This window comes from Hevea brasiliensis, chromosome 11, assembly GCF_030052815.1.
Source record: "Hevea brasiliensis isolate MT/VB/25A 57/8 chromosome 11, ASM3005281v1, whole genome shotgun sequence".
Taxonomy (NCBI): Eukaryota; Viridiplantae; Streptophyta; class Magnoliopsida; order Malpighiales; family Euphorbiaceae; genus Hevea; species Hevea brasiliensis.
In genome coordinates, this window is record NC_079503.1 from 82,941,022 (window position 1) to 82,965,125 (window position 24,104).

General features: G+C 29.7%; 2 protein-coding genes and 1 pseudogene across 6 annotated transcripts; all 3 read left to right on the forward strand.

The window, feature by feature from the left end:
• The first annotated feature begins 1,276 nt into the window (after positions 1-1,276).
• LOC110650967 (uncharacterized) lies at positions 1,277-2,268 on the forward strand. Its single transcript, XM_021806139.2, has 2 exons — positions 1,277-1,495; positions 1,592-2,268. The coding sequence occupies exons 1-2, from the start codon at positions 1,331-1,333 to the stop codon at positions 2,138-2,140; spliced, it is 714 nt and encodes a 237-aa protein (XP_021661831.2). The 5' UTR covers positions 1,277-1,330; the 3' UTR covers positions 2,141-2,268.
• A 459-nt stretch (positions 2,269-2,727) lies between these two features.
• On the forward strand, positions 2,728-4,020 carry LOC110650962 (uncharacterized; annotated as a pseudogene).
• A 14,153-nt stretch (positions 4,021-18,173) lies between these two features.
• LOC110650964 (auxin response factor 3) lies at positions 18,174-23,743 on the forward strand. Of its 5 annotated transcripts, XM_058130255.1 has the most exons (13): positions 18,174-18,936; positions 19,202-19,258; positions 19,682-19,864; positions 20,005-20,089; positions 20,244-20,334; positions 20,406-20,570; positions 21,317-21,436; positions 21,509-21,584; positions 22,000-22,159; positions 22,242-22,561; positions 22,643-22,675; positions 22,763-23,155; positions 23,418-23,743. In XM_058130255.1, exons 1-13 carry the CDS (start codon positions 18,616-18,618, stop codon positions 23,457-23,459), a joined length of 2,046 nt encoding a protein of 681 aa, XP_057986238.1. In that variant the 5' UTR covers positions 18,174-18,615; the 3' UTR covers positions 23,460-23,743. The 5 variants fall into 5 exon arrangements, with proteins under 5 accessions (XP_057986238.1, XP_057986237.1, XP_057986236.1 ...); XM_058130254.1 differs by having other exon boundaries at positions 22,242-22,675; XM_058130253.1 differs by having other exon boundaries at positions 18,175-18,936; positions 22,643-23,155.
• The last annotated feature ends 361 nt before the right edge of the window (positions 23,744-24,104 follow it).

The window sequence follows — 24,104 nt, forward strand, 5'->3', positions numbered from 1 at the left end:
TCAATTGTGAAATTAAATGGGAGATTATAAATTTAATATTATAAAAAAAATTTATTAGTTTATGAAATTATTTTCTTTTTTAATTTAATTGTTATTATATATAGAAAATTTGTATTCATAATTATATTTTTTTAGTAAATAGTTTATTATTATATATAATATTTTTTTAAATTAAAAAAAATAATCTGACTTAATTTCCTGGCTCCGCCTCAATCTAGGTGAGAGTGAGTGCTAGTAAGGGCTTTTTAGATTTTGGAATTTGAAAAAAAAAATCCTAATTAAATTAAATTAGAAATTAAAATTTTAAAAAAAATTAATTGAAACCGAATGTAAAAAAAAAAAAATAATAATAATTAAAGCTGAAAAATGTTCAGTGCTACAAGAAGAATCTCTACCTCGTTGGCTACATATTTTTGAAAGTGATAAATTAATGCACTAAACTTTATAAAAAATTTTAAAATGTATAAAATATTTTTAATAATTTTCAATAAATTTTTTTTTAAATTAATAAAAAATAAAATTGAGTCAATTTTATATTTTAAATTAATATATATAAAAAGAATTCAAGTAATAGTGTAATTTATTTTTCTAAAAAATAATTTATTTATAAAATGTGGATTTTAATATTTTAAATTATATATAAAATTTTGAGATATACATAAAAATATTTTATATTTAAATTCTATTAAATAACATAAATAAGAAGAAAAATGTTCCTAGTTTGTAATCATTATTTTAATTATTAAAAATTTAATATATATATTTATATATTTAAAATTGAATAATTAAATAAATGACTCCATTGAATAAAATTTTTAACTCTATCACTAAATTAATGTTAAATATAAAATTAATTTAAAAAAATAATTACAATCATTGTTTATATGTTTGAAATAAAGTATAGTTAAATTAAAAAAAATTGAGTTTGCCAATGTTATAAAATTTATTAAATATAGAATAAAAATAAAAAATTTAAATATTTCACAATATTTATATCATAATAAAATAATAAAAATTATTTAAAAGAGATCAATAATTAAAATAAAAAAATTATTTAAAAATAATATATATGCATATTAGAAATCTTCTAATTATCCCTCTCTTCCTCCGCCACTGACACCCTAAAAACAACTCATTTCGGTGTCTTAAGTAAAATATTATACTTATCCACTTGCGTCAAGAAATAAAATATTGCACGTTTTCTCCCTAATCACGTTTGATTAAATTAAGTTCGAGATAAATAAAAAAAAAAAAAAAGGGCTGATAATTTCCTGAATTCCTCTTATATAGGAAGTAATGTCAGCTTCAACACCTCAAAATCCTCTGAGAGATGGATTTCCACAAGCAGTACCTTGATTTGATCTTGGTCCCAGGTGGGTTGCTGATCATATTTGCCTATCATATTTTTCTTCTTTACAAACACCTCAATGATTCTGACTCTACAGTCATTGGCCTAGAGAACAAAGACAAGAAAGAATGGGTTCAATCAGTTGTGGTAGGCCAAATAATACTTCTCTCTCCTTTTCTTCTTAACCAAAAGTTTGCTTCTTGGCTTAGATTTTGCTTATCTTTTATCAATTGATGCACACAGGCTGATGAAAATGCTTATGATAGAGCTGTAAATGTGATCTCAAGCAACACAACAGCAGCAACTTACTTGGCAACAATCTCTCTAACTCTCTGTTCTCTTATTGGAACCTGGCTTGGAAGTAGTTCAGCCAATAATATGCTTCAAAGCATAAGCATTTATGGTGATACAAGTCCACTCACCATTTTTCTCAAGGACGTAAGCCTCCTCGCCTGTTTACTTGTTGCTTTTTCAGGCTTCGTTCAGGCTGCAAGGCATTTAGTTCATGCAAACTATCTAATTAGCTCACCAGACAGCAAAACACATGTGAAGAAGTTGCAGTTTGCACTCACAAAAGGGGGTGATTTTTGGTTATTTGGGATTAGAGCTCTTTATTTTGCTCTTATTATGGTCCTTTGGTTTTTGGGTCCAATACCCATGTTTGTTTCCTCTATTCTCATGGTAATAGTCCTGTATTACCATGACATTTACACTGTTACATTGCACAATATCTATTTGGAGGCAGATACTCAAAAGGGTAAGATACCAAAGGTCCAAGGCAGATTAATTTAGCTATTGAGAATCATCCCAATAAATTTTCATTCTAGATGCACAATTCTTCCCATTTCAAGTCTATTGTAAATGTAATTATTCATATTTGAGGAAGAAAAATGTGGAATAAAATGATCTCATTTTCCTGATCTTATTTGTCAGTGTTACCTTCAGTTCTGTCTTGACTTGTAAAATTGGAGCATTGAGTAATGAGCTGCAATTGCAGAATCATGTTCTGGCAGATTATTTTATCTTTTTCTTAAGAATATATAAGAGTTAAGGAGTTGACAGTATTGTTTCCTTGATTAGAAGCAACCGAACCTGCTTAGCATGATTTTGTTGATTAACTGGCATATTCTTTGGTCTAAGTTGACAATGGAGCTAGTTTCTTATTAAACACGCTACCCAATTGAAGTTCACCCTTTTTTTTTTTTTTCGTATAATTGCATCATCTGAGGCTCGTACTCGAAATCTCACAACCCTGGAGATGGCTCCAGTACTATCCTTGATTTGCAAGAAGTCATCATATATCCCTCATGTACGCAGAGAAAAGTCAGAATTTTCCATCGTATTTCCAGCATGTCTTCCCCATTTACGGTAATTTTACTCTGAGCAGTAACATTTCTTAAATAATTTTCTTAATAACTTATTGACTAAATGCCTTCTGAATCCATATGATCATTGGACATAAAAGATTGCAACTTGTCGTTGCAGCCCAACTGAAGGAAGTCAAATTTGCCATAAACAACTGCTCACACCAACAAATCCTCTTATGGCAGGAAATTTATGATAAAACCAAAATTTCAAGAATCATAAAACTCTTGAGCCCATTCGTTATCATTTCATTTGGAGAGAAAAAAAACATGGCTTTCCAGAAGGATTATCTTGATTTGATATTGGTTCCTTGTGGCTTGCTGATCATGTTTGCTTATCACCTCTTCCTTCTATACAGGTACCTTAATCTCCCTCACACCAGTCATGGGCTTTGACAACAATGACAAAAGAGCTTGGGTTGAGAGAATAATGCAGGTCAATATATATCTCTCTGTCTCTCTTGGAAATTAAATTATGGATCCTTACCAAGCTTAGGTATTTCTTTGCAGGCAGACAAAAAGGATGTTGGCATTGCTCTATCTGTAATAGCTTCCAATACATCAGCAGCAACTTTCCTAGCTTCAGTCTCCTTAACTCTCAGCTCGCTTATAGGAGCCTGGCTAGGAAACTCATCTGATAACATTTTCCAAAGTGAATTAGTCTATGGTGATACAAGACCACCACCATTTCCATCGAGTACATAAGCCTCCTCACCTGTTTTCTCCTAGCTTTCTCATGCCTTGTTCAATCTGCAAGGCATTTTGTGCATGCAAACTATCTCATAAGCACACCAGATAGTGACATACCTGTGAAAATTGTGGAGGCGGCAGTCATAAGGGGAGGTGATTTTTGGTCACTTGGACTTAGAGCATTGTATTTTGCTCTTGATTTGCTACTGTGGTTTTTTGGTCCCATAGCCATGTTTGTTTCTTCTGTTATTATGGTCATCATCCTCCATTACATTGACACCAATTCAACTCCGTTGCACCGGTATCGGCCGCCGGAGGCCAGATGGTCAAAAGGGTTGGAGGGATTATCTGAGGTAGCCGTTTGACGTTGAAAGAACTTCTAGTTGGAGCCAAATAATTTTAACAATTGGTTCAATTGATCAAGTTTCTCTGTGAACCAATTCTCTACCAGTCAATTCAAGGATTTTCTCCTTCCCAATTTCTATATCCTTTCTTTGATCTTAGCTTTAATTTTTATCTATACCAATGGAATGTTTGTCATTTGTTTTTGTTGCTTGACTGGTTGGTAATTACCATTTGGCTAATTTTTTATTTAGAATGGGGCTATAAAATTTACTATTTGATCCCTAAATTTTATCCTAAATTGCACTTTTAGTCCCTAAATTTTGAGAAATTAATTATTTAGTCAATGTATTTTGCATTATATTGCATTTAGTATCTAAATTTGTGAAAATTAATTATTTTATATCTAAATTTTTCTATATCACATTTTAGTCCCTATAATTTTAATATATAAAATAATTTAATCATTCTGTTAATGGATAAAATTATTATAAATATTAAAATTAAAAGCACTAAATTATTCTATATATTAAAATTAAAGGGATTAAATAATTTATTTCTTAAAATCTAAAAATTAAAATTTAATATAAAGCAAAACTCAAAGATCAAAACTATTAATGAATTAGTGTTATTTGATCGAAAAAAAAGATTATAAATTTATTTATAGAATAAATTAAGTAAACTTCACTTTGTATACCGTATTTAGAAATTTAATAGGGAGAAAGAATTTAATTTTTTCAATTTTAAAAAATAAAATTTATTTTAAAAAATAAAAATCATGCCAGAAATAATATGATGATCTGATAATTAAATTAATTTTTTTCTTATAAATGTTTTTTTTTTCAATGAAGCAATAAATTTAACTTAACTAATAAAGAAAGTATATATAAAGGATAATTATTAAAGAATATTTTAACACGCAATTCCATACACTCTATATAGATTCAGCATCACACACCACCTTTTGATCTATTCTTCAACACAACATTCATCTTTGCCTTGCAATTGTAGACTTTCTTGCTTTGAAGAGAGGATTTATATAATTGTGACTGAAATTTATACTCAAAACATTATAATTTTAAGAAAATTTTAATATTATTAAAATAAAATATATCAATTTAAATATACATACATTCATTAATAATAATAATAATAATAATAATAATAATAATAATAATAATAATAATAATATATGTTGACAATGTAAGCTCAAGAAATTTCTAATAATTTATCCTTATATTTTCTTTATTAGAAAAGAATGATGGCATTGCATTATGTCCAGTGGTGGATGCCAAATGAGAAAAAGATGCCTTATTATTAAACAAAGCTATTTTCAATCCATTTTTGAACTTCTGGTGAAGTAAACTTTCCATTGCATCACCTCCACAGCAAGGACCCAACTTTGATTATGCAATTTGGTTTGAAGTCAGAATCACAATTCTCTTCTTGGGTAAATTATAATTTAATATATGAAGTTTAGTTAAACTCATAACTTAGTCGATAGAATATTAAAATTAAGTAATTTAGTATTTAATATTTGAATAATCATATAAATTAGTCTTTACTATTAAAATCCTATTTAAATTGCCATTAATTATAACAAAAATTACCAAAATATCTTTAATTTTATTTTTGTTCTGAAAACAATTTAGTTCGTAGATTTTATTTTATTAACAATTTAATTTCTGATATTTAGTAAACTATACAACTTAGTCCTTATAATTTTAAAAATTTATAGACTAAATTTTTTCAGCTTAAAAATAAAGTTAAGGTATTTTGATTATTTTTGATAAGTTTGCCAGGAAATTAATGATAATTATAATGGTAGAAATTAACTTCTAGGTTTATTAAAATATCAAATACTAAATTACTTAATTTTCAAATTATAAAAATTAAATTATAAATTTAATTAAATTTTAAGAATTAAATTATAGTTTACGCAACTTAATTATTGAGTAATAAACAATGGCCAATCTTAAATTTGTTGGTTGGTGGCTTGTTGTTTTCAATTAGCCTGTTAGGCCCTCTTTGCAATCGCTTCATACAAAACAAAAAAACAGAGAAAGGAGGAAAAAAGGGAGAAACAAAAAAAAAGTCTAAAACCCTAATTTCGCTTTTCAACTACGAGGGTATGCTTTAGCCTCTAAATTACAATCCGTTCAATTAATTTCCTTTTAACTCTATTAATTTAGGTCATGTTTTATATAACATAATTAAAATTATAATTATATTAAATATTTAATTACATTATTTGATAACATAAAAAAAATTAATATATTAAAATGATAATTATGTAATACAATAAATTATACTTAAAAATAATATAAGAATCATTACATACAAAAATAAATATAATCATTATTGTTTGTTTTGATTTTTTTTTTATTTAATGTCAATATCACAATCACTACCACTATTCAGCCACACCACTACTCATATCTTGCCACCACCTCCACTATTTTGTCACTATTATCTTTATCACCACCATTACTTGATTACTACTATCACCATTTAGCCATCGTTATCGCTGTCACCGCTACCTTCACCTTGCCACCACCAATTAACTATCATTATCGTTACTGCTAACACCTTCACTTAACTACAACTAACACTTGACTATCAATTTCTACAATTATTACTACTTATTAATAACATTATAAATTAATTAAATATTAAAACAAAAATTATCATTGATTGCACTGTTTATATTTTTATTTTGCAATCAAACATAATAATATAATGACAATTATATTACATTATAATTTTGAGTACATTAACTTCAATTTCATCACATAATTGATTATATTACATTATATTACGTTCTGTCAAGTATAGCCTTAGTTTATTGAATCTATATTAAAAAATTATAAAAAGTTTATTAAACGCTCCATTAATTGAGAATCCTAAAATTATATAGTCAATAATATATATATTTATTGCAATTATTTTAGATTTATAACAAACCATATAACAATAAGATCAAAAAGTCTTACAATTCGAAAACTACAAGATTAAAATGTAAAATGTTAAAGAAATAAACAATATATCAAATTATCAATGGCTTAATTTAGATTGATCCAATGACTAAAGGTATATATGATAGTCACCTAGCAGGTAGACTCATACCGTGGGTAAAAGGATCTATCCCTCAATTTTTTTTAATTAATCCTCTTTTTATTTTTTTAAATATTATATGTGGAATTTCAAAATTTTGTACATGTATTTAAATTATTAAAAATTTATTTTAATAACTAATTTTATTAATTTGTTTCTAAAAATTTCCATTTAAAAATAATAAATTTTGACTCGCTCCCTCTTTAATTCTACGTCTTTTTTTAAGAGTAAAGTTCGAGTTGCCAATCCTCTATCAAAATAATATATATTAATAAATTCCATAATAACTCACTTCAAGAAAACAAATTTAAATTCAAATAATTTTTAAATATTTTACCTCTTATCGAAATGTGAAATTTTATAATACTTTAATTAAATCTCATATTTAAAATAAAAAAAATTAACTTTTAAAACTTAACCCAATTTATTACTTAAAAAAATAAAAATTAAGTATGATTTTGTGAATTTAGAGATAAATATCCCTAAATCCTTCAAAAGATTAAAACTTAATTTTAAACATAAATTTTATAATTATTTAAAGGAAATTATCATCACATGATTTCACATAATTTAATTAGAATTGAATTAATTAATTTACAGTATTATGGGATTTAATTTAGCTCGAACATTGTTTAGATTTAATTTAATTGAATTAATCTGGTTAAAAAAAAAACAGGATGTAAGCAAGTGCGATTAAACGCAGTGACAGACTAATTAAACTTTTGGGCCGTACGATCGGTGGCAACTCAACGTCATGAGTAGCCGACAGCCTCTGATCCAATAAGGACCGGTCTAGATCCTTTTGGCAAATCCTAGTTGAGGTCCTACATACATCACCAAGTTCCGCCACGTGTCAACCCACATCTTGGGATAAGAGTACTGCTACTTTTAAATCCAACCAGACTGGGTCGGTTTTCGAGATCATCTGCTACGTAGTACCAAACTACCAATAAAACACACATGCTTACAAAATTTTACCCAATTCAGACACCCAATCCAGGCCCCAGCCATGTTATCCACTCGACCTACTTTTTCTTTTTATATCTCACTAGCCCATTGGGCTTCACCTTTACCCACCCCCTTATCCTTTTCAATGTCTTCTATCCCTGTCGGAATTTGACAGGATCAAGTGTTTCTGGCATAAAAAACATAAGGCTGTAAGAAATTGGTGCATTTCTCTTCAGAATTTTATCGAATTCCTCTCATGGGGTCTAATAATTTTTCAAAAATAGATAAATTTTGCTTTCGAAATATAAAAATCACACAAGAGAACACGTGTACGGTCGGAGAGTGCCAGGAAAAGTGGGGTACGTACAGAAAACATGAGCATTGGGGCGCGTGGGAAGTTTGATTGACACGACTGAAAAGTACGATGAAAGGCTGAGAAAGTGGCAGAAAGGAGAGCAGAGATGGTAGCAGCATAGCCACCCGCGTAAGAGTCGAGGGTTGCTCTGAAAAAAGCGAAAAACCTTTACTCGATGTAGGGGACCATTCCATTCTTCAAGTTACCTGCAAGTTACGTCAATGCACGCTTCATATCATAGGATACTGTAGACAGTTGAGGTTAGTGATGTAGGAGTAGTTTACACTCGCGTTCGAGAGAATGAGAGGCGTGGGGTTTGAGATGGTTGAGAACCTGAGATCCTTGGCTGGGTTCGGAGAGTGTGTTGAGAGGGCATTTGGTTACATGGTGGCGTACCTGCACATGGTTGATGGTTGCCTTCGATCAGTATTCACTAACTGGGAAAAGTTATAACCAAAATATAAACATAGATATTGTGATGACATGGCTGAATTATGGTATTTCACTTGGAAAAATAATCATTTAGATGGGCAAGAAAAGGAAAAAAAAAATAAAAATTAAGGGTTTATATAATATTATTACTAGAATTATTGTTATTTAAAAAAAAAGTCTATTGATTATAGTGTATTAATAATTTTTTTGTTATACATATATGAGAGGATAGTAGAATCTGAGTATTCAAAATTCAATTTGCATGTAATTGTCACTGAGTTATGTCTATTGCTGCAGTGTATTAATTAATTCAGGCAATGCACAACATTTAATAATTTACATTTCTATTTGACCAATTTATATTATAGAATGAATAAGAAAATCAATATTAGTACTAAAGCTATTTTGGTATAATCGTGAACGTGCCCTATATCTTGTAGAATGATCAGGCAGCATTTTTTTTTTTTTAAGATTTGTACACAAGTGATTCAGTAATAAGACACATTCTTTAATAAAATTACAATAATTTTATCAAGACATATTTAACGTTTAATCCGCATAGTTGATAAACTACGTACAGAGGTGAAGCTATATGTTAGACAAGGAAGGCAATTGCCCTCATATTTTTTATTTTTTAAAAAATTACTACATGTGAAATATTAAATTTAAAAATTTTAACAATTTGGTATAAAATTAATAAAAAATAATTATTACCTTATACATTTTAACTCCTCATTAACATTATGTCGATATTTAAAAAAACTAATTTAATTTTTACAATATTAATATTTATACCTTTTAGAGAATTAAATATTAACATAGGGAGTCTTAGGCTAATAATTACTCTTTTTAAAAATTAAAACTTATAAGTATAATATTTAATCTTTGATATTTTTAACTTTTTACTAAACATATCATTAAAACTTAAGATTTAATTTCTTAAATTTAAGATTTGCCACCTAAATTTTGATTTAAATAAAAAGATAAAGGAATATTTTAATTTTTGCCCTATTTGTATTGTAAAAACAAGTTAAAATTTTTTTTCATTTATTTTTTTTTAAATCACAACCCATCTAAAAAGGAGAAATAAAGTTAAGAAAAGTTTAATAAAGTCAAATAAAAATAAGGTGAAGGATTAAAAAAAAAATCAACTGTGGGATTGAGAATAAGATAAATAATTTTGTATTTATATATATATTTTTTTTACTTTCCAAATAAAAAAGATTATTATAGTTTTATTTATTTTTGTAAATATTCAAATTTATTTTATAAATTTATTCTTTCTACCCTCAATTTTAATTTCTGTTGTAAATATAATGAAATATAAAAAAATATTGATAATTTGTATCATAATTTTTAAGTTTTATTAATTTTAAAGAGTTGGTCCTTAAAATTATTAAAAGCTATATTATTAAAATTATATTATTGTGATTCTCATGTATGGATTTTTCTCAAATTTTATTTTTATTGTAATTGAGTAAATCAATATTATTATACTTACTTTTAGAGTTATTAAAAATCTTGATATTGTGGCCCTTTTAGGTTTTTTTTTTAGTTAGATTTTCCCTTATAATTTCATTCTACCATTGTGAATCAATTTCAAAAGACATTGTTATTTTATTATTTATGATATTTTAGAAAGTAAACTATCAAATTATATAAGACGTGAATTATATTTTTTATATTTTAATATTGATTTTGATTAAAGTAACATCTTAAAAGAATCAATATCAATTTCTTGTTAAATTAAGTTAAAAAAATATTATTTTAATTTTGAAATTTAAATCAAATGGCCTATTATATAATTTATTCTATGAAAGTTTGTCCCCTTATTATCATATTCTAGCTTTGTTATTGTTCAAGGAGAATCTCACTTTACACGTCCAATGCCTCAAGCGGGAAATGAGAACGTAAAAAGACTTGATGAACACACATTAAAAAAAAAAAATTTCAATGTTAGTTGGGTGCTTTTTAGGGAGGTGAAATTTTAAATTTAATTAGTATTTAATTAAAAAAAATCATGAATCATTGGAGGATGGAAAATAGGAGTGTTAAAGGCATTATCATTTAGGAATATTTTATTGATTGCTTATGTATCAATCAAGACAACAAAATCTTATTAACCTCAAAACAAATCATGTTTTCTCTATAATGTCGGTAATCCAAGAATATAAATTCAATAAAAAAAAATGGGTTTTGTAGTAGTCAATGAGGTGAAGATATTAATGATAATTATGTCCACCAACTATAATACATTATTGTCTTAATGAAATTGACGTAACAACACTCATTAAAGTGCCCTAAGAAATAATTTTTAGAGTAGGTCTATGAATAGTTCGAGTTCATATAAAGATAAATATATTTATTTTTAGATTAAATTTTCACATATAAATTTATGAACTTTATATATATATATATATATGTTTTAATTAATTCTACATATATTTCGATATAAATATTTAATCTAACGATAATTAAATCCATTCTTATAAGAGTTTGATCTTATATTAGATGCATAACTTTTAATTTTCTCAAAACAAATCCTTATGTGAATCTAAGAAGAAACAACTTTGTGTGGTGGTACTTCTCTTTTTGGAGCAATTATTAATTAGGCTAAACTCGTGCATTATGCAATAATTAATTTATTTCGATTTTAATAATCCTAATAAAAATAAAAGCCAAACAAATAATCATGGCAACCATTTCCAAATGCGACAAACTAACCGACTGACCTTAAAATCAATTTGGTCAAAAAGATCATTCCATTATAAGATTAATTAAGATAATATTAATAGTTAACCATGATTAGCCAAACATTATGATATCACCAGCATTATCGATTTCATCTGTGTTTTACCCTATGGTGCACGTGAGATCTTTCCATCACATTCCACTTCACTCGTGCATGCCTCCTAAAAGTTCCTTTCATGTTTCTTTTAGTTATTTTTTTTTCCTCCTTAATTATACTTCCCACGTAAAGAATACACATTAATCTAAAAGATTTTTTTCCATCAACATTTGTTCAACGTGAATCAAAGTGCATGAATTTTAACATCTTTGTTAAGCCGAATACACCAATTTATACTTGAATTTTATTAAAAAAATTCTGTGGTACCTTAAATTTTTAAAATGTTCAATGACATGTCTTAATTTTTGTAAAATGAAATTAATATATTTTTAAGACCCCAAAACTAAAAAATATGAATTCTAATCGCGTTAACATAGCAATCTGCTGACTAAGATTTGAATAGTATTTTAATTTAACTTTTACAAGGGTTGACGTATATGATGGAAAGTTTGCAGGAGTTGAAGTGTATCATGAGATGTTTTAAAAGCTAAATGTGTTATGAGATTTTTTTGATAAAGTTTATGGGTGAATTTTTTTATACTCAGCCTTCTTATTAAGTTAATCCAAAATTAACATTGCTGATTAGGAGTAGTCTAATTGGTTTTCTTTCATTTTTAAGGTGTAGCCCATTAATTGTTACTTGGCTATTGTGCCTCTATTGAATTTTTTTTTTTTTAGAAAAAAAAAAAAACTAAACTTAACGTTCATTCAATGTGGATCAAGTGTTTCCTCTTAATCCAAACTTAACATTAATTCAATTGGATCAAGTGTTTTTCCTTGATCTAAACTGCAAGAATCACTTGCCAACGTTATATCTATGTCGCAAAAATTATATGCGACGAGATTTTGTGTGTGTGTGCATATATATATATATGAGTCAGTAGTAATAGCGCCAATCAGATATATATTAAAAAGTAAGTCTTAACAAATATTAAAAATATATACAGAATAGCGCCATAACACTTACTTCCTAATTTCTCATGTTCCCAATAAAAGCAGCATGCTTGTTGAGCAACAAGATCCACTATTACCATATCTAAGATCATGACATCACTATAACCATTACCACCATATCCACCTTCATAGTTGCCCCAACCATGACTATACCTATTATTTTCACCTTTATTTCTGCAGGACTGAGCTTCATTCACAATAATGTTGCGACCATCAAGATTCTAATCACCCATTACTTCAATAGTATCCTTTATTGATATCTCTTTGTTGAAGGTAACAAATCCGAAACCCTGAAATCTAATAGTCTTTTTGATCATTGATGATATAAACACAGAGCCTCTCGTTACTGTTGAGTTGCAGACGGTAAGGGAAGGTTTCTTCCCCTTCCTGGAGAATAGGTCTTTCACTTCCTACCTCCAAGCAGGGTTGTGAATAGCTTTTGGTTGTGATTTTGTGAGCGGATCCTATGGCTCTTAGGGGAAAGATGATATTGCTAATCTTTTTACTTTAGCCAACAGGGCTTGAAAAAACCATGTTTTATCCCTGGGCTTGCTCTCGAGAAAATGCTTTGGAAAGCTACTAGGAAGGCATTTAAAGAGTCTTTCCACCAAACTCAATATGTTGATTCTCAATGGCTAAAAGAGACTGCTAGTTGAGTTTGAGTTTGGGTGTCCTTATGTCCCATTTTCTATTTGGTAATAAAGTGGCTCCATGAACTTCTTGCATCTATTGATTAACTTTTTAATAATGGAAACATTGTCCTTCTTCCCTTCTAACAAAGGAGACAGGTAATGTTGGTGCTGAAGCTCCTTTCCTAGCAGCATTGTGTTGAAGCTCCCCTATCACCTCTCGGTTAGCTAAGATTAATGTTGTGAGCTTTGGGCATGTTATTTTTTAGGCTAACTTATAAGGACCTTAGTCTTTTCTTATTATAGGTGATTATATGGCAAGCTTTTTGGCCTCTTATTTCTTTAACTATAGTGTTTTGAGGCCCATGTTGTACTGCATATTCCTGTTAATGAATTTATCTTTTGACAAAAAAAAAAGTCCAATCACATGTAACGCAAAATGACCAAATCCATAACAACTAATAACTTAAAAAAAAATTTCAATCAATCATTGTCCAAATGATGAAGATGAATGTATCAATTTGTGGTTAGTGAGTAACATAAATTAATAAATAACATTGAGAGATTATAGTAACACAATAGATTACAGATTTTGGATCGACAAAGTCGAACTAGGTAGGGTTAAACTCGATATTTATGACAACACAAAGGATCATGCCGAAAGAGCTGAAGGCCTTTGTCAATGGTGGCCCAAGTAAGTTTGTCGACGAAGCATTGATAGTTAACCTTTGCAAATACCATTGGTTTTGTGAGAGAAGCGATGAGAGAGAGAGGCAAAAAGCAAAAGAGAGAGTAAAATGAGAAATAAAGGGAGAGAGAGAGAGAGAGATATGAGGGTGGGAAAGAAACATTAATATAAAAATGAAAGAGATGAAATGTTTTTTAAATTATTCCTCTTTAAATCAGGTTTTTACATGATAACAAGTGTGTATTTTATGCTTAGACTCTTTCTCAAGTAATGCATTTAATAATATAAAAAATTAAAAAAAAAATCTAAATGAATAATGAAATAAAAATAAAAGACAATAATGTCACTAAGTCTTTTTAGTAAAATATTAGGGATTATATAGAGAGAGAGAAAGAAAAATATAGTATTTATTGTACTTTGGTTTTCCTAGATGAAAAGGAAAGTGAGTACAATTCATAGAGCAAAGATAGCAAACTTATAATTGTGCATGCAGGAATGGAGAAAAAAGTATGTATTATGTTGGTGGTTTCTCAGGAAGGCAACTAACCAAAATGGCATTTGACCATTAAAATGGCAAAATTTAGAACTTGGGAATTTGATATGAACACTTCTATTCCTCTCTCTATCAATGTTTCTCCAATTATAAATTGAGGTTTTTTTAATAAATAAAAATTATAACAAGTTGAGTATTAAAAAAATTATACATTTTTAACATTTATCATCTAAATTCATGCTAAAATTAATTAAAATTCATATTAAATTACTTAAATTCACCTTAAACTATAACTATTATTCAAATAATATCTAAATTTATTTAATTTTATATATTATAATTAATAATTTATATAAAATATTTTTATCTGCAATTTATATTTTAAAATTAATAATTATATAAAATATTTAAATTACATTTATTTAAAATATAATATACAAAAAAATTATCTATATACAATTATAAAATTATATATTTTATATTTAATTAATTATTATATAAATAAACTTAAAAAATAGATATCTTATTTTAAAATTTAAATTTATTAAATTAATCAATTGCCAATCTGTGGTAGTACATTTTTTTTTTTTTTTTTAAATCGAGGGCAATTTTTAGCTTTCATTAAATGCCCTCTTTAATTATGTGAGCCGCCCCATTTATCAAAAGTATATGAGTGCCCAAATCAATAGGCAGTCTAATAATGAAGTAATCTCAGTGCGGTTGGTGGGACTGACGCAAAAGGCCTAGTGAAGGCAAAATGGAAATACTTACATTTTCTGTCCACGCTCTCCTACATTGCGTTCGTTCACGCTCCACAGTTATGGGGGCATTTATTGTTTGAATTCTGTTTTCATGAAAATAATACAAGGTAATTTTTTATTAATTAAATTATGAGACTTTATAATTTTATTGACAATTTTATACATTAAATTAAAATTTATTCGATAACAATTAAATCAAGTCAAAATATATACTCATAATTTTTAAAGACTTATTCGATAATAACTTTTAAGGTGACTTTTAATATTTTGATCAGAATTAAAATATTATTTTTTTTATTTATATTATTCGGTGACATTTTATTTATATTAACGTTTAGAAGCTGAAGAAATTATTCATAAAAAGTTATCTCTCGTAATTTTTAGAGATTGAGAGAGCATTTTAATTAGACTCAATAAAATTTTATTATTATTTTTATATTTAATAATTAATTCAACAGCTATTTTTATTAGACATTTTTATTTTAACAGCTATATAAATAGTCTATTTGCATTTAAACCCTTTAAATACTGTAATCAATTCCTTTGAATCGGTTGGATAATTATTGAACCAATAAATCCAATTTAATATCAATAATTTTGTTTTTACTTAATTGAGATACAATACTATTTGAACTAAACTTCTATAAATAGTAATTTAGAAAATATAATTTAATTGAGAAAATAATGTATTAGATATGTAATTTAATTTATGAATAAATTATATAAAAATATTTTATTGAAATATATGTACATCCATTAAATTATTATATATAAAATATATCGAGATTATTTTAATTTTTAGCAATATATTCAATTATGTAATTATTTTTCAATCTTAATTAATTTTATAATGCGCAAAATATTTTTTTAATTTTATTGTGCTATAAAAAATATTATTATTTGTAAAAGAAAATTATTTTAATGATTTAATATAAATATATATTTAATATTAATTTAATTTGAGTTTTATATTTTTGAAAAGAGGGGGTTGGAGTTTGAAAACTTTGGTTGGAAGTGAAACGCGCTCTAAGCGAGAGTAGGAAAGTAGACTTTCTAATATAAGATAAAAGCTAAGGTAAAGTCATTGCCAATTGGGCATTGAGTTGTAACCCGTTTTGTCCGGGTTATCAGCCTTTAACCTACGAGTCTATCAGTGTAGGCCATAGCCCTAGGCCTGAAGGGTTGGGTTATTTGCAATTGATTGCTCTGATAAGGATCTGCTCCTTTTCATTACTGTGACACATTTGTCCTTTTATTTACTTCTTTACCCTTCTCTCCCTCAAGATTAGCCCAATTATAATCCACCCATTAGTTGCTAATTATAATGTTTACAACTTCCTTACCCACTTTGTTTCCCACTATCACATATTTCCCATTCGGAGTAAATTATGGAGATGATAACTCAATTTAGAGATTTATAATAAAAAAATATTTAAATTTTAATTTATAATATATAATTTTATAATTTTAATATTATAAAAATTTTATAATTTTAATTTTATAGCAAATGATTTTGAATTATTAAAATATTAATATATACAATTTTATTTGTTATGACCATAGATAAATAGAAAATATAATTAATTTTTTTAAATTAGTGTTTAATTAACAAAGAAAAATATATAATTTTAATATAATAAATGCCTCGTCAGTAAAAATAATTAAAAAATTAATTATTAAATGTCACATATAATTTTATTATTATTAATTAAATTAAAAATTAAAAAATTTTATATTATAAATTAAAATTTATTTATTTTATTATTACATATTTTTAAGTTGAGATATCATCTATATAATTTACCCTCATCATTTTCTATGCCTCTTTCTTAGTTGAATATTAAGAAAATAGAGATTTAATTTGATTTTATTAAATGAGTTATATATTTTCAACCGTTGAACCAAATTAGCTAAGCTGTATATGTACACACTTTGAAAAATAACACATGTAATATATGTATATATTTAAGAAAAAAAATTAGATTTATTTATTGTAATTCAACACATAAATATTTTAATTTCATTTATTTTGTATGTGTGAATCTTATCAATGGTATGACCAACATTAGGCAAAATTATCCAATTTAATTAAACAGTGAGATGAAATGGCAGAGCAAAATGAAGACTAGGCATGGATAATGTTAATAATTAATAGTGTAATGCTGTCCTGAAATAAAGGAAATTTAGTTTTAAATGAATGATTATTAAGATCTTAAAAAATTGTATTTATTGTGAATAATAAGGTTTGTCTTATTCTTATATAATAATAATAATAATAAATGAGTGCTTTATCCCCTAGCTTGGTTAGTGGCATAATGACAAGCAGTTGGCATTGCTTTTGGGCTAAGAAAACAGCCATAATTGCTTGAGGGACTACTTGTATTAGAGGGCAAAGTCAAAACTTGATTATGCAAAAATAGGAAACAAGATCATGAGGGGAAAAGATGAATGCTTTGAAACTTTTATGCAAGCTTACAAATTGGATCTTGGAGTTTTCTTTTCAAGCTTTAGTTGCCAAATTCTATCAATTAGGACACTCCAACAGAATATTGGGTGTTTTTTCAATTAGAGAAAAATGATGGTAAAGCTCTCAAATTGCTAATGGGGATTCAAATATATAAGATAATTTTTATTACAAAAGTTTAGAGAAATTATCAATTTCGGAAATAAAGATTATATAATGAAAAATACGTAGTAGACATTTGGCTATAATAAATTTCCACACACGTGTATAAATTACTTTTCATCACCTTAATGATTATCTTAGATATCCGAGTGAATATTATATATTAATTTAAATTTTTTCTATGATAAATAGTATAAAATTCATCATGCTTGTGTAATTAAAATAATTTAATTTTAATTAGAGTTAATTAAATTTAAAATATATTTACAAACATATAATAAATAAATAAATAAAATAAATAATCTAACCAACCATATGAAAGTGTATCAAATATAAATTTAATTTCATATAATATTATATTATATAATTATTAATTTAATATTTATATCAAAATTTATATAAAATTAATAAAAATAAATGTATACAATAAACATTTCAAAGACATAAAAAGGAAGATTAGATTAAGGATAAAGAGAGGGACATGAGAGAGATTAGGGGAGTGAAAGGGGACAGAATAGACATCCGCCCGGAAATACAGGGGTCCGTACAGAAAACCCTTCTCTTCTGATAAAAAAAGTAGTAAAACCCTCTCTCTCTCTCTCTCTCTCTCTCTGCGCCACATCACAACCCCAGGAGTCTCAGCATTGCAGCATAGCAGCAGGGCAGTGCACTGCTGCTCTGCGTCTCAGTCTCGCAGATTAGCGAAAAAGAAAAAGAAAACCCATCAACAAACTTAAAGCAAATACAGAAAAACAGAAAAGAAATCAAACCCTCTCTCCATTTATTACCATTTCAGCCCTAAATTTATTTTCTTTTTAACCAAAAATTAAAGGCTTTGATTTGATATCTTGAAAAAGCACTTTGAGTCTTGACTCCCATCTCCCTTTTATTAAGCAAATGCCAAAGTTGCATTGATTCAGCCATGAAAGGTAGTCTCTTTTCTCTCTATAGCCATTCCCCTTTCGCAAATCTTTTCCTTCTTCAACTTTACACTCCTGCTGTTTAGTTGGGGTTGAGGATAAAATGTTGGGTATCATAGATCTTAATACCACGGAGGAGGATCAAACGACACCGTCTTCTGGGTCTTTGTCTTCTCCATCCTCGTCTTCTGCTTCTGCTTTAAGTGCTTCTAATTTAAGCCCCTCTGGGTCTGGTTCTGCTTCTTCTTCGGTGTGTTTGGAGCTCTGGCATGCTTGTGCGGGCCCGCTCATATCCTTGCCTAAGAGAGGGAGTGTGGTCGTGTACTTTCCTCAGGGCCACTTGGAGCAACTCCCTGATTTACCGCTTGCTGCCTATGATCTCCCTTCCCATATCTTCTGTCGGGTTGTTGACGTCAAGCTCCATGTAAGCCCACGACTATGAATTTCTATGACATCTTCTATTGCTGGAATTTTTCTGGTCTAGTGAGTGTTATTGGCCTTTTTAATTAATTTGTGGGTACAATTTGGTTTCTTGGGAAGAAGAATTCCAGGTCTTTTTATTTTATTTTATTTATTTTTTCTTTTGAAGGCCCCCGGGGGGGGGGGGGGGGGGTGTTGTTGCAAAATGGGGTGCTCGTTTGGCGGTTTTCATCGGGTTAAATGTGCAATTTCATTTTTTTCCTTGGCAGGCAGAGGAAGCCAATGATGAGGTCTATACACAGGTTTCGCTGGTTCCTGAGAGTGAGGTTGGTGATGTTCTAATCTTTATATTTCATTCGATAATAAATTTAAGGGAGTTGTAATTTTGTGCTTTGAATGATATAAATGTTTGTTAATGGAGACCTCCAAAGGGAAATATTCTACTTATCCAAGTAATTATTCCCAAACTATTTAAGGCATAAACATCAAAGATGCATTTTATTATGATTTGAATGTTTTATTACCAAATGGGAAATAAAGCACTTGAATACATGATTCATTGTATTTAAATTTTTGAATAATATGTTGCCAATTGTTGATGCTCTCTCTCTCTCTCTCTCTCTCTCTCTCTCTCTCTCTCTCTCTCCACCTTCTCCTCCTTTTTATATCCTTTCTTTATGTCTAGTTATTTGGGTACCTGAATTTTTTGAGATGAAGTTGATTTTGTGTTGAATTGTTGTTGTGTATAGCAAATTGCGCAGAAGTTGAAGGAAGGGAAAATTGGTGGGGATGGTGAAGAGGAGGATATGGAAGCAGCTGTGAAGTCAACAACACCCCACATGTTCTGCAAAACCCTTACCGCATCTGATACTAGCACCCATGGAGGCTTTTCTGTCCCTCGTCGAGCTGCTGAAGACTGCTTCCCTCCCTTGGTAATTATCACAGTGCATTTTTCTCCTGGCGTGCACTGTAGTAACCCAGTTGATAGCTTTTCACTTTACAATTTGGAACTACCTGATGTTGGTTAATTTGGTTAAATTTGTATGTTGAATTAAGTAGATTTTTACTGTAGGATTATACTCAACAAAGGCCTTCACAAGAGCTAGTAGCAAAGGATCTCCATGGCTTTGAGTGGAGGTTTCGCCATATCTACCGTGGTATTCATTAGAAAATTGTATTATGTATTTATGGTTTGGTAGTTTAGGCTAACTCTCAAAGATCATGAATAAGCATATGCTGATAGGGATTTTATCATATGTAATTCTTCCAATTTGATGTGTTGAGTTTGCATTTTCTTTTTGGTTTTACCAGGGCAACCACGGAGGCATTTGCTCACTACTGGATGGAGTGCATTTGTAAATAAGAAGAAACTTGTCTCTGGAGATGCTGTGCTCTTTCTCAGGTATAGAGATCCTGTTTCAAGGGAGAATATTGACTATTTTTGTTGCCTTCTTATTCTGTACCAAATGTCAGGGGTGAGGATGGAGAATTGAGACTGGGAATTCGAAGAGCTGCGCAAGTTAAATGTGGTGCTACTTTACCGGCTCTTTGTACTCAGCAGTTGAATCACAGCACTCTCACAGATGTAGTTAATGCTATGACTATGCGAAGTGTTTTCAACATTTACTATAATCCAAGGTATTTTTATGCTTGCTTCTTCGAAGGTCTTGGAATAAAATTCAGCCCCATCAATTTTTGGATCCTAGCACGCAAAACTGTCAGATTGAACTTGCAGAAAAATTATAAGCAAATATTACTTGAACTTACGGAAAATGGGTAGTTGCAGTTTTCACCAAGATCATTCTATATTAGGGTGTTTAGGCCTTGTGTAAAGCTTGGTATGGAATTCTGAGTCTGTAATCCTTCTACAGGTTACGCATGACCATCATGGTCTAATTTTTCCCTGCATTGCTCGCAAAATGGAAAGATAAAAATGCCTAGCTTGACCTCTTCCACTGGATCACCCATATAAATCCCCAATCATATTGTCCAGTCCACAATTTGTACCGTTTTAGTAATGTCATTCTCTATTATGCATTTTACTGCACTTGCCAAAGGTATTTACGTTGTTGGTTCATTACACCATCTCATTTTTGCTTTGATATTCCATTCATCATCAATCACAAATGGACAGCATATTTCAATTTTAGTTGTTACTTGAATATGGAAAATTCATTCAATTGAGCTCTACAATTGAATTATTTGCCTTAAGCTTTACTGGTGTCTCGCCTCTTATCCTTCATGATGCATGCTAATCTTCTGCAATATTGCTTCTTTTTATGATCACTTGTCACTTCTGCTTGCAATAACCCACATTTCAGATTAATTATCCCTTTATTTCCATTTAATTTTTAGTCCCTAAAATTTTCAAGGGCATTTTGTAGGGCCAGCTCGTCAGAGTTCATAGTACCTTCCCGTAAATTCTTGAAGAGCCTTGATCATTCTTTTTCTATTGGAATGAGGTTCAAAATGCGTTTTGAAACAGAGGATGCAGCAGAAAGAAGGTTTGACATACTCCACTTGCAATGTTTCAACTTGGCTACATTATTGAAATATTGACTAAATTTCTTTGGCAGATGTATGGGAATAATAACTGGAATTAGTGACCTAGATCCTGCTAGATGGCCTGGTTCAAAATGGAGATGCCTTGTGGTATGTCTTTGTGACAGCAATTATATCTGTAAAAAAATATTCATTGGTTCATGTTTTATGGTGGAGACTTTCTAATTTATTCATATTTACTGAAAATAAGATTTATCCCTTGAGACTTAGCAGTACGGGTGTTCTTAGACTTGAGAAAATAGGTCTGCATGTCTGCATTCTTAAGTACTCGTTACTTATCCTTCCCAAACCTCTACGCCTTTTGTTATATAGGAATAGTCTATTATGTTATTTCATTGTAATTCAGCTGCATTCCTTTCTGATGATACCAAGCATTTAAGATCACCAACTATTTCTAAATTCATAGCATAACAATGAGGATACTCCCTTGCTTTTGATCAAATAAAGTTTATTGCATTCTTCAATGATTTGTTGGTGTGATTGGTTTGTTTCTCGTTTTTTGCAGGTAAGGTGGGATGATATGGAGACTAGCAGGCACAGCAGGGTTTCTCCTTGGGAAATTGAGCCATCTGGTCCTGTTTCCAGTTCCAGTAACTTTATGGCACCTGGTTTGAAGAGGAGCAGGTCTGGATTGCCTTCATCAAAACCAGAATTTCCAGTTCCTGGTATGTTCTGCATTTTCAAGAAACTGTATGGTCAAAACCAATTCTCTCTGTGTTGACTTGTCTTTATTTGTTGCCCTATCAGATGGGATTGGTGTATCAGACTTTGGGGAATCTTCAAGGTTCCAGAAGGTCTTGCAAGGTCAAGAAATTTCTAGTTTTAACCCTCTTTATGATGGTGGTGATCAGAATCGGCATCCATCTGAGACAAGGAGGTGTTTTCCTAGCACTATTGGTTCTGGGATTGCTACAACAAGAAATGGTGCCAGAGACCCAATTGTGAATTCTGATATTTCCCGTAAAGGCATAGGCTTTAGTGAATCTTTTAGATTCCACAAGGTCTTGCAAGGTCAAGAAATAATTCCAAGTTCAACATTTGGAAGATACCCAACAGCTACCAATGAGGTTTGTAAAAATGGCAGCTTTGGAATATCTGATGGCGATCAAATGACAAGCTCAGGAAATGGATGGTCTGCTGTGATGCAGGGTTATAATACTCGTATGTGCCTTCCCAAACAGGTGTCTTCCCCACCATCAGTGTTAATGTTCCAGAAAGCAAGCAATCCAATTTCAAACCCAAGTTCTGTTAACAATTTTAATGATCAGGAGGAGCAAGGAGTTAGCATTCGAAGTTGGTTTCACAATCCTGAAACATATGGCGAAAAGCACACATCTTCCTTGCATATTCTCAGAAGGGATGATCAGTGGGGCATGGGTTCTTTTAGCAAGTCTTGTGGGCCCATTCAACATGGTATTTCACCTCTTGTAGCTCAATCAACATTTAGGCGTGGTCAAGATATAGTGTCTTCATGTAAAAGCAGCTGCAGACTATTCGGTTTCCAGTTGACTGAGGATAGGCACGTTGCTAATAAGGATGATAATAGCTCCATTCCTGTGACATCTCTGAATCTTGGATCTCCCTTTCTGCCTCACGGTGGAGATCAGTTCCATCTGAAGCCTCCAGCAATAACCAATGCAGTGGGGAGCAACTGTACCAAAGTAAGCAGCCTCTATACTGAAAGTGATATGCTTTTTGATATTTCTTTGTGGTGCACAAGTCTAGGATAGAAATTGCAAGGGCGTTATGTAGACATGATAATTGATGATGTTTGATAGAGATGATCAGTAGTTTAGACGGAGGAAATGGGGATGGAAAGGTTTCTTCTTAGAGATGATCAATAGAAGTAGTCTAGCACAGAATGAGTTTATAATCCTAATTCTCATTGATTCTCTCTTGTTAAAAGTGATGTTTGTTTTGCAGGGAATTCTGCAAAAGAATCCTGAAAACTATGATATATACTAAAGGATGTAGTATTTGCACCTGAGGCTACAGAAGAGAATATGCCTGCGGTTGCATGGATAAAACAAAATTATCTTCTTCTGAAAAGAAAATGTAATTAATCTCCTGAGTTAACTCGGTCGTCTTCTAACTCCCTCGGCTATGCAAATGAGCTGTTTGTACTAATGTATTAGGTTCTCATTGACAAGCCATTTTAAAGAATTGCCAGTCTGTTTTTGCTGTTTCAATCCAACATGGAATTGTTATAATTATTTTGTTGGTTCAGTTTCATTATTGAATTGCTGATATGTTTTGTTTGCTGCTGATGCTGAATTCAGAATTATTCTGTTATTGTTTTTGTTTATGTTTTCTAATTACCACTTCTCCTGTTAATTGTCCTCTGTGGTGTTGATAACTGGAACTAAAGTGATTGTGGGTGGTACTATAAAAAATGGAGGAGCTGACTCATGTATTGATTTAGGGCACTAGTTGCGTTATCCGTTGATTTTCTTTTTTTTTATCTGAAAAAAATAGGTCTCATGGGCTGTGCCATGGCCTTCATAGACTCGCACTCTTTCTTTTATTTAACTTAATCCTGTATAAAGGCTTTTATCATCGAGCTCGATGTGAATTTCGGCTTATTGACGGCACTAAAAAATAGTATTTTTT